Source organism: Drosophila innubila, chromosome X (genome assembly GCF_004354385.1).
Source record: "Drosophila innubila isolate TH190305 chromosome X, UK_Dinn_1.0, whole genome shotgun sequence".
In the NCBI taxonomy this organism is placed as follows: Eukaryota; Metazoa; Arthropoda; class Insecta; order Diptera; family Drosophilidae; genus Drosophila; species Drosophila innubila.
In genome coordinates this window covers 23730181-23742323 of record NC_047626.1, presented here as the reverse complement: position 1 = coordinate 23742323, position 12143 = coordinate 23730181, and the positions used below count along the sequence as shown (strand labels likewise).

The 12143-nt window shown below is 34.1% G+C and overlaps 2 protein-coding genes across 2 annotated transcripts; both read right to left on the bottom strand.

The window, feature by feature from the left end:
• Positions 1-1980: 1980 nt before the first annotated feature.
• LOC117788668 (ubiquitin carboxyl-terminal hydrolase 7-like) lies at positions 1981-4617 on the bottom strand. The gene is made up of 3 exons (XM_034627504.1): positions 3637-4617; positions 2594-3289; positions 1981-2523 (listed from the first exon to the last, which is right to left on the bottom strand). The coding sequence occupies exons 1-3, from the start codon at positions 4615-4617 to the stop codon at positions 2101-2103; spliced, it is 2100 nt and encodes a 699-aa protein (XP_034483395.1). The 3' UTR covers positions 1981-2100.
• Positions 4618-7781: 3164 nt separating this feature from the next.
• LOC117788802 (ubiquitin carboxyl-terminal hydrolase 7-like) lies at positions 7782-10275 on the bottom strand. The gene is made up of 3 exons (XM_034627675.1): positions 9258-10275; positions 8305-8882; positions 7782-8204 (listed from the first exon to the last, which is right to left on the bottom strand). The coding sequence occupies exons 1-2, from the start codon at positions 10269-10271 to the stop codon at positions 8379-8381; spliced, it is 1518 nt and encodes a 505-aa protein (XP_034483566.1). The 5' UTR covers positions 10272-10275; the 3' UTR covers positions 7782-8204; positions 8305-8378.
• Between the last annotated feature and the right edge of the window lie 1868 nt (positions 10276-12143).

Sequence of the window (12143 nt, the reverse complement as noted above, 5' to 3'; positions counted from 1 at the left end):
CTGCCATATGCTCACATACCAACAAAAGCTTATTTAACACTGCGAGAGTGTGGAAGAGAACGTGAGAGAGAGAGAGCGAGAGAGAGAGAGAAAGAGAGGGCAGTTATACTACATTTGTTCCGTTGACTGATTGCATTTCGTTTTTTTTTTGAATGCCAAATTTTAAAGCTCGAGTTTGAATTCGCTTCAAATGTTTTTAAAGACCCTGTAATTCAAAGGCGCAATGAGTCTTTTAGGTTTGGGAGTGAAGAAATAAAAAAATTTACCCACATATAATATTTAACAAAAATAGATTTTTCTTGTTCCTTATTTTTCCTTTATTTTAAATGTAATTGTTTATGTCTGTTGGAAAGAGGAACTCGCAAGTAATTCAGGAAAATGCTTGCCAAAGTACAGAGTCTCTAACAGTCGGGCTTACTACAAGATTCCGATAAACTCTGGCGAAGAATGGGCAGTGGTTGTGTGGTTGGAATGGTGGGGATGGTGGGGCAAGGGAGGAAGGCAAATGGCATTGTTTCGTTGCCAATGTCACAGTCGTCGCAGTCAACGACACGATGAGCTTGAACCTTATACGAATCGGAACAAAAGCAAACATTTATGCACATAAACAACAAGTTTAATAATTTGCTTGTAGACAATGTTGATAAGACAATTTGATGTTGGCAGTATTTGCAATCGATTTATCGACATAATCTATGTCTCTCCATCACCATCAAATCTTTAAGAAGCGAGAGAACAAATTTTGGTATGCAGTTTCCTCTTCAATTTATTAGTATATTTTTGGTGTTTTGTATTTTTTTTTAATTTGAATAAAGATCTTTTTATTATAGCTATTATATTAAGTTGCGATAAACCAAATATCTTGATTGATTGATTGATTTAAACTAGATATTGATTCTTTTCAATAAATTTTTATAATAGTCTTATTCTTTGTTCCAAGCAAAATTATAAATTACTATACTGAAAATCAAGAATTATGAAAATAACAAAATTAAAAAAAGTAGTTAAATTTTATTTATTTAAAAACAATTTAACAAGTAAATATTTATCTTATTCCAGTTTACGCTGTTCCAATCATCCAGATAATTTTTTTGGGCTAAACTTTTTCAAACAAACAATTCTTATTAACGATGCTTGATTTTAGTTTTTCATGTGTAAATAATGTTAATATTGTCGGTAAAATCCAGACTTTTAAAAAATACTTCCAGATGATTTGCTTCCCTTTCTTACACAGTTATTGTTTATAATGAAAATTTTGTAAAACTTGCTTTTTTTAACACACACACACACACCTACACACACACTAAATAATACCTCTTAATCTATGGACCAGTTTTATGACATATTCTCTGCGTCAATTTACTTGAGTTGTATTAAGTAAACTAAGTAATAAACCAATTTTAACAAAATGAAAGAAATCACAGAAAATCTATGCTTTCTTAATGTTATCGATAACAATCTGAGAATCATAGAAAGTACAGTTTCACAATTCTCTCTTATTTACTTTAATTTCAGTATGTTGAAGCGCATTGATACTCATACATACATACAATATAATACACTACCATACAATACATGCTTAGATAAGTACATATATACATACTATACACATACATATATACTTATACACATCGTAGTTATAGCATAGCGATGATATTTAAGGATACATAAGTGCTTTTTAATGGAATATATAGACCGCAAACGAGAATAATGAACAAAATACTTATAGTAATAAATTAATTGTATTTGTAAAAAATACGAAAAAAAAACATACATTTGTATATGTATATACATATATATAAATATGTATATATACATACCTAACCATGTATATATATGTATTTAGATATATGTAAAATATAATATACATATATACAACATACAAAACATATATACACCATATAAAATTGTACGTATTTATTATGAGTTGCTTTTAGTGTGATAATTCTTAGTAAAACGACATAAGAAAATTTGCAAAAATAAAATTGATACAAAAAAACAACAAATTGTACTTTATTTAGAAACGATATTCGTGCGAAAATTTCGCAAAAGCATTAAAATTAATCCTTTAGATAGATTCTAAATATAGCGAGATAATTTTTAGTTTGAGTTAAGCAAGTCTTTCGTAACAGCGTTATCGTAACAACCCATATCGGCTTGATAGAGAATGTGATTGATAAGAAACTGTACTGAATTTTTGGTATTCATAGAGTATCTCCCGAGCTTATTGCCCAAATGTTGCAAAAAGAGGGCATCATCTTGGCTGGGAATACAATTTGAGCTAGTCGAGAATCCAGATGAGGTAGCACTGGGCGTGGCAGCAGCAGTTGCAACAGTGGCAGCTGCAACAGGAGCAGCAGCAGAGTCTTGTGGTGGCAAGTTGCTTGAGATACATTCATTATCCTTGCGGTGACTTTGCTGATCGGAGCGAGATTCGTGAAAATCAATTAATGGTAACATCGATTTTGTCAGGTCGTCATCCTCCTGATTATATTTATGTGCAATATTATCCGATTGTGGCATCTGTAAGAAAAATAAATTAAAGGTTTGTATTATCAAGAAATTGCTGATAATTATGGAAAATTATACACACCATCTCGATGGGCCTTTTAACATTAGATATCTGTTCAATGGACCACATCCGCATCCGTTTACTTGACAGCTTTAATGGCGTCTCCTTCATCTCGTCCATATCCTTAACGGCTTGAATTGGTTTGTTCTTTGAAGGATGCTTAAATGTCTTCTCCAGCTTAATGAGACGACGTATTTCTTGCGACTCAAAGTAATTTTCCAGCATGACATGAATGGGTACATCGAGATTGGTCTCCCTGCGACCGAGACGCTCGATCAGATCGCTGAGTACCTCATTTTCAGGTATATCACTCAATACACGATTCAGCTCCGATTGACGTATATAGACGAGCATATAGGCAATGCTATTGTGCTTACCATTAGTGCCGCCATAATTTCGATCTATGGCCTCTTCCTTACGGCAACTGGAGACCACATCGTCGGCAAATTTAAACCAACGTCCATCAGCCTTTGGATTTATGAAGACTACATATTGTGCGCCATTATAATTGCCCGAGTGTACAAGTACGGAATGAAGTATATAATCGGCTGGTGTATTTTCACGAGCAGCCAAAAAAGCATCGAGATTGATTTCCTCATAGAACTCGAAGTGATCCTGGTCTATGATAAAGTTATTTCCATTTGGATCGTGGTGGAAACGCTTCAAGTGTATGTGCAACACCGGAGGGAGAGATGTGAATATGACACCCTTGTTTGACTATAAAAATGAAGCAAATTAATTACATTTGAATGATTTATCCCACTTATAATATAATTCAATTTTAGTTTCTATTTAGAAATTAAAATCAGCGGTGCCATAGAAATGAAACCAATCGGTTGGTTTGGATTTGTGTGGCATCCCTGAATAATTGCTTATAAATTTAAAAATTTGTAATACTAGTTAAAAAAAAAATCAAATCATAATATCTAAATACAATTTCTCGAGCAAAAATGACAAATGTAAAATATTTATTATTAAATTTATCAATTTATTATTTAATTTGTCTATTTATTATTTAATTTGTCTATTTATTATTTTAAATTATTTTATTTTATCTTACTCACCCGAACACCAAACATTTCATCACATTTGCATTTGCTAGTACCATCGAGTTTTTTAATTGCGATAAAGTCTTTAAATGAGTCATAGATATTTTTCTTTCCTTTGATATTTAGTTTAATATCGTAGAATGTTTCGTGGGGTGTTAGAATATATTTGATATTCTCTAATTTAATGTACGATGACATTTTGCCCTTAAAAAGTCCTAGAATTGTGCTTTTCGGGCAGGTCTCCTTCATACTCCACTCCAATTTGTGGAGTAGGTTGCACAAAAATTCTTGCGCAATATACGGTAAAAACGAATCGAGAATCTCGCAGCAAGCGAAAAGTGTTATCTTCTTGGTGTTAACGGGACGATCACCCAACTGCAGCTCATGGAAGATTCGCTGTAGTTGAAAGCCCACAAGTTTGCTTTCATCATCGATATCAGTCTGCATGTGATAAACAGCCGAACGGAATGCGTTTGTAAAATACAACATCTGCAGCACCGAATTCAAGTATCTGGTGCATTCTCGTTTCTTCAAGCCATTGTAGCCGGTGTCTTTCTTGGAATCCCATTGAATTCCGTGCGGAACATCGGCAACAACATGCACTTCGATTGTAATGCTGTCATTGAGAACATAGCAGTTGTCCCGATTGTTCAGTAGCACCCAGGTTATAAAATTCGAATAACCAAAATCATTTTTATTAAATTTGAATAATCGATCTATTTTGTTGCGGGTAAATGGTTTCGCATTCGGCTTGTAACATACGAGATTAAATTTGGCGATGGCATAGCATGACCAGGAGGTATCACGACTATCAGCATTGCATTGAAGAAAGACGCCTAATGCTCTATTATTGGGTACGATCAATATTCTCCATGGCAGCATACGGACATAGAAAGGCTCTGATCGTTGATCTTTCTTATTTGGACCAATATTCTTAAAGGTATACGAGAAAATCGCTTCCGAGCGCAATTGATACTCCTCTATCTCTTCGACCATTTCATACTCCGCACCTCCGGATTCTCGTCCTCTATCTCGTTGCTTATCGACTGGGGGCTGTTGTTGTTATTGGATGAAATATTATTATTAATTTATTATTCAGAGTCAACCCATTTTAAACATTTAAATTAAAAAAAAATGTCAACGCTTTTTAAATGCTAGTTAACAAATAATATTTTCTTAAATGTCTTACAGCTATGTATATGATTGCTTTTGAATATTTCTAGATTTTTGGCTTACTTTGAAATTCTTGGAAATTTTAATAAAAAACCAATTCAAACGAAATATGATGTTAGTCAGACGCTTGAAAATATGATTATGCGACTTGAACAAAAAAAAGTCCGATAATGAGTCTAAGTCAGTCTTGTTCCGTTTTTCACAATTTATTTTTTAGTGTGTGTGAATCATCGAAATTCAATTAGAACAGAATCGATTCAAAACCGGAAATGTCCTGTATATAACCCATTCGCTTGTGAATAAAAAAATGAACGAGTGAACTTAAACTTGATCATAAGCATGTTGAATATAACAGAGTGCACAAATAATCAGCAGAAGTGTTCACTCACCATACTATTTGCAGCGAGCTTCTGGAGCGAGCATTATAGAACAACTAATCATATTTATAAAAGAATGCGGCAAACAGTCGTTTTCGTCATATTCGCTCGGCAAAACCCGATTGCTCGAAAAAAAAAAAAAACCCAGAGAGAGCGAAGCAGAGCGTCAAACGTGTTGCGTTCGCAGATGCGACTTCATACAAATATTTCGTACCATAAGTGTACCATTTTCGAATATAGTGTACCGTATTTTTACATTTGTACTATAGTTCAATTTATCAATGTCTAGTTAAAATATTTTGAGCTAATGAATGTATTATTTGGCGTAATAAATATTGGTTGCATTCAGCAGGTAATTCTGATCATCAATCATGATACCTGGTCACTACTTTTTCTATTCAGCAGGAAATTGCCGACTATCAAAAATACCAAATTTTGGTATCGGTACCACAAAAAAAATGTATTGAACAAATAGTGTGATACAAGATACTGATTACTGATTCTTAACGACAAACAGCAGTTTTTGTGTTTATACTTTGTGTTTGTTAACGACTCTTGTCCAAATGCGCTTGATGAAGTATTTTTAAATAATGAAAATGAGATTTTTACATTTTTATTACGGCATGGAGTTGCCACGTTTATATAAAAAAGTATCATGTCATTGAACAGGTACTGATTACTGATCAACCACAAGTAAAGGATCGATTACTGATTGAATTACCTGCTGAATGCCCCCAATAACTAGGGGGCTCCGCCCCCTGCTCGCTTTGCTTGCGTTGCCACAGCCGAGCATACTCTACTGTCGGACACCCCGTACTTACTATGAAAAAAAAAATTTTTTCATACTAAGACTTGGATTTTGCCCGATCGGTCCTATGACAGCTATATGATATAGTGGTTCGATTAGAACCAACTTTGGTCAGGATATATAAGTCTAACTTAAATGTATATTCTATAAGTTTGGTTACGATATCTCGTAAAACAAAAAAGTTTTTCATACTAAGACTTAATATTGGACCGATCGGTCCTATGACAGCTATATGATATAGTGGTCCGATTTGAACCAACTTTGGTTAGGACATATAAAACCAAGTTAAATGCATATTGTATAAGTTTGGTTAAGATTTCTCATAAAACAAAAAGTTTTTCACAGTAGAACTTGATTTTCGCCCGATTGGTCCTATGATAGCTATATGATATAATGGTCCGATAAGAACTAACTTCGGTCAGGATTTTTAAAACTAACCTAAATGCATATGCTATCAATTTTGTTAAAATATCTCACTAAACAAAAAAGTTTTTCATACTAAAATCTAATTTTGACCCGATCGGTCCTATGACAGCTATATGATATAGTGATCCGATTTGATCCAACTTTAGTCAGGATATATGAAACCAAGTTAAATGCATATTGAATCAGTTTGGTTGAGTTGTCTCATAAAACCAAAAAGTTTTTCGTACTAAAACGTGATTTTCGACCAATAGAAAAATGTATTTTTTCACTTAACAGGTAATATCTTCCAAACCCCTCAACCAAAATTTAAGTTTCATAAACCAAAAAACGCGAAATTGTACAACATATTAAAATTTAACAGGAATCGCCAAAATGAAAGCTAAAAAACTTTATTTCACCTGTAAAATGTTACCTGAGTACTTTAGGAAAACATTTTAAGGGTACGCCTAAAAGCCCTCAAACACACCTTTCTTCTATATCTGTAGCTTTTATGGTTTGGAAACTGTTCAATTTTAGCGGGATTTAGCGTTTTCGTGATGCTTTCGTCACTAACGCGAACTGCCGTCCGCAGTGATATGTATTTTTGCATGGCAAATTTCCTTATGACGTCGCAATTTTCAATATAGTCGGGCAGAAGCTGACAGCTATGCATGAAATTACATGAGAGAAAAAGCGATAATTTTGCAGCACTACTTTTGCATCTTTGCCGAGCACTGAAAGCTGCAAAACAATAATTTTAATTACTTATATTTTCGATTTCTTACACATACATATAATAAGAATCTGCTTATTATCATTGTAAAAACATAAAATTAGACATTGTCTTTTATTTCAAATTTCGCGCGCACTGCAGCAGTCTTTGGCAGGCTCGAATGTGTTGCGTGAGAGGGAGAGAGTGAGAGAGGAAAATGGGTGCTGCCAGAATGCAGGCTGAGCAAAGTTGTAGTTTGTGGCTACTCTTGACACCTTCTACATCGATTGCAAACGATTAAGATTACGACTTGCGATTTACCAATTTATAAATTTCTAGTTAATTTTAAATACGTTTTATATAATACAGAGTGATATATTAGTTCAGTAGGGCATTATTAACGTAGTCTGCAGTGATAAACACAGTGATTTAAGAAAACCGAAAGTTGTTTATAGTTTCGCGTGTGTAATTTGTTTACCCTGATCCCTTTAAAAATGGGCAACAATCAACTTTTATAAAAGAGTGCATGTGCTCAGGGTATCCTACTGTCGAGCGTGCTCTACTGTAGCCGCACCTCACCGCGAGCGAAGCGAGCTGGGGGCGGAGCCCCCTTATTTGATTTTAGCTTGGCAAACGCAACGTCATTATTAAAACAACCCATGTCAGCTTTAGAGAATGCGATGAATAAGGCACTGTACTGGAGAATTTTATTTTGTTGGTAATATACATGGGGTTTGGAGCCCTCAAAAATTGAGATATCTTTAAGCCTAGCTGAATTTTATATAAAACTTAATTATTTGGGTTATTGGCTTATTTTTAAAAGTAGCTTCATTAAAAAAATTAAAATACTAAAATTTGAATTTAATTATTTTTCATGAGAAATTATCCGATTGTGGCGACTGTAAGAATAATAAATTTAAGTTTTGAATTATCTGGAAATTGCTCAGCAAGGTCGCAAAAAGGAAAAATATACACACAATCTCGAGGGAACAATAACTGTCGGATTTAATTAACAATGCGAGAGAGATTCTTTATAGTAATCCAAAAATAACTTCCATTCGGCATCCTCAGGATCATTTTCATTAAATGAACCATCCGAGCTGGATATCTGTAAGAAAAATAAATCAATTATCGTATTGATTTAAATGAAAGATTTCTGATATCGGAAGTCTGTTGAATAAGTTTTTCAAATGGATAAATATACTCACCATCTCGATGGATTTATTAATGTGGCATATCTTTTCAGTGGATCTCAGGCGCATCCGCTTAAATGACATCTCTTTTAGCTTTGAAGGATACTCAGGTGTCGACTCGACGTAATTCTCGAGCGATCGAGACGCTCGATCAGATCGCTGAATACATCATTTTCAGGTACATCACCCAATACACGATTCAGCTCCGATTGACGTATATAGACGAGCATGTAGGCATTGCTATTGTGCTTATCATTAGTGCCGCCATAATTTTGATCGATTGCCTCTTCCTTACGGCAGCTGGAGACCACATCGTCATCAAATTTAAACCAACATCCATCAGCCTTTGGATTTATGAAGACTACATATTGTCCGCCATAATAATTGCCCGAGTGTACGAGTACGGAATGAAGTATATAATCGGATGGTGTATTTTCGCTCTTGGCCAAATATTGATCGAGATTGATTTCCTCATAAAACTCAAAGCGATTGTTGTCCATGGTAAAATTATTTTTAATTGGATCGTATTGGAAACACTTCAAGTGTATGTGCAATACCGGAGGGAGTGATGTGAATTTGACACCCTTGTTTCGCTATAAGCAATAAACAAATTAGCTTAGGTTAAATGTTTAATCCTTAATATAGGTATATATAGGAGCTCGCTTCCTTTTAACATTTTAGTGTCATATCAGGATTTTATAATAATCCAAAAAGACAAGTGACATAACAGATTAAATTTATAAAATAAAATAGAGCGAAGTATTCTGTGATCAAGAAGGAGTGTTTCGAAAAGCGCATACATCCCTATATTCAGAAGATCTTGGCATTCAACTTTTAATATACAAATTGATAAATATTATTTGCTTTTAGATTTAATAAAACAAAATACGAAAAAAGTGTGTATTTAATCATTCGCTTATTATTTTAATCGTTTAAATTTATCTACTTTTAAAAATTGTCTCACTCACCTGGACATTATCAATGTCATCACATTTACTGGTACCATCGAGTTTTTGGAAGGCGATAAAGTCTTCGAATGAATCGTAGATATTTTTCTTGTCTTTGGTATTCAGTTTAATATCGTAGAAACTTTCGCAGGGTGTTGGAATATGGTTGGAGGTCTCCAATTTGACGTTCGATGACAAGTTGCCTTTGAAAAGCCCTGGAATTGTGTCCTCCGTCATATGCTTCTCCAGCTTGTGGAACAGTTTACACAAAAAGTCCTGAGCATTACACGGCATAAATAAATCTACAGCCTCGTGGAAAATTGATAATTTTGGCTTGGTGTTAACGGGACGATCACCGAACTGCAGCTCATGGAAGATTCGCTGTAGTTGAAAGCCCACAAGTTTGCTTTCATCATCGATATCAGTCTGCATGTGATAAACAGCCGAACGGAATGCGTTTGTAAAATACAACATCTGCAGCACCGAATTCAAGTATCTGGTGCATTCTCGTTTCTTCAAGCCATTGTAGCCGGTGTCTTTCTTGGAATCCCATTGAATTCCGAGCGGAATATCGGCAGTAACATGCACTTCGATTGTAATGCTGTCATTGTGAACATAGCAGTTGTCCGGATCCATCAGGTTTACCCAGGTTATAAAACTCCCATAACCATAATCATTGTCATTAAAGTTGAATAAACGATCGATTTCGGTGCGGGTGTATGGTTTCGCATTCGGCTTGTAACATACGAGATTCAATTTGGCGATGGCATGGCATGACCAGGAGGTATCACGACTATCAGCATTGCATTGAAGAAAGACGCCTAATGCCCTATTATGGGGTATGATCAATATTCTCCATGGCAGCATACGGACATAGAAAGTCTCTGATCTTTGTTCTTCCTTATTTGGACCAATATTCTCAAAGGTATACGAGAAAATCGCCTCCGAGCGCAATTGATACTCCTCTATCTTTTCGACCATTTTAAACTCCTCTTCCTCTTCTTCATCATCCTCCATGGGAAACTCATAGTCCATGATATACTCCTCTATCTCGTAGTTCATTGGTGTGGGACTGTTGTCGCTATTGAATACACCATTATTATTACTATTTTTTTTATATAGCATGCTTGTAAATTATCTATATTGTTTATAATAATCATTTTCCTGGCTGACTTAATAATTCACTGATCCTCAGAACGATAAGATCTACAAGGTTGAAACTATCACACAAGAAAGATGAGACACTTTTATCGTGCAATAAGACAACTTGTCATTAATGTGAGCAGAATTCCATTGTAGAATTTTATTATTTAAAAAATCCAAGTTTTTTATGGATGTTTCAGAATCGAGCGTGCCATTTTAAGCATTTATCGAGAATATCACAAGTAATTTTTTAAAATTGTTCTACATATTATCATATACCCCACACAGATCAAGTTTGATTCAAATTTAAGCAAATCTCTCAAATTTTTTTAGACAATTGAAAGCAATGGTTTCATTTTTTCAGGAACACCAACAATTGCTTTTCGGTTGCTTTATCGCTCTTATAAATTTGTAGAACACACATGATAGGCAATTTTATTTTATTCAATAATTTTGGGGCATAGAATATTGCTTTTTTTATGCCTTTTTATAGAACATGCCTGAATGCTCTTTTAAGATTATGTATGGTGAGTGCGCACATAAACTTCTACTAACTAATGATAGTTGAAATTTTAAATAATTTTTAGGGCAGCTGACTTCAGTGATTTGGGAAATACATATTGTATATCAAAAATATGAAATCACTGACATTTTGTAAGCTCCGAACTTAAAATCATTTCCTTAAAAAATCTCTAGAGATTTTTGGTATGTGGATATACAATGAAAAATTTTTTTTTTTGGTCCCCCCTACGCACAAAGTTGCCTACGCCCTTGAGCTACGTATATGAATGCTTTTAAATATTTCTAGATTTTTTGCTTACTAAGAAATTCTAATAAAAAACCAATTCAAACGAAATATAATGAAAGTCAGACGCTTGAAAATATGATTATGCGATTAAACAAAAAAAAAGGGCTGATAATGAGACTGACTAAACTTTATCAGTCTTGTTCCGTTTTTCACAATTTATTTTTTAGTGTGAATTTTATGTTGATTTAGGCTAACTATTTAAAAATCATCGAAACTCACTTAGAACAGGATCAATTCAAGACCGGAAATGTCCTGTATATAACCCATTCGTTTGTGAATAAAAAAATTAACGAGTGAACTTAAACTTGATCATAAGCATGCTGAATATAACAGAGTGCACAAATAAACAGCAGAAGTATTTACTCACCATACTATTTGCAGCGAGCTTCGTGGAGCGAGCATTATAGAACAACTAAGCATGTTTATAAAAGAATGCGGCAAACAGCCGTTTTCGTCATATTCGCTCGGCAAAGCCCGATTGCTCAAAAAAAACCCCAGAGAGAGCGAAGCAGAGCGTCAAACGTGTTGCGTTCGCAGATGCGACTTCATACAAATATTTCGTACCATAAGTGTACCATTTTCGAATATAGTGTACCGTATTTTTACATTTGTACTATAGTTCAATTTATCAATGTCTAGTTAAAATATTTTGAACTAATGAATGTATTATTTGGCGTAATAAATATTGGTTGCATTCAGCAGGTAATTCTGATCATCAATCATGTCACTACTTTTTCTATTCAGCAGGAAATTGCCGACAATCAAAAATAACAAATTTTGGTATCGGTACCACAAAAAATGTATCGAACAAATAGTGTGATACAAGATACTGATTACTGATTCTTAACGACAAACAGCAGTTTTTGTGTTTTTACTTTGTGTTTGTTAAGGACTCTTGTCTTAAAAAATATATATTTGCAAAATGAGTTCAAATGTGCTTGATGAAGTATTTTTAA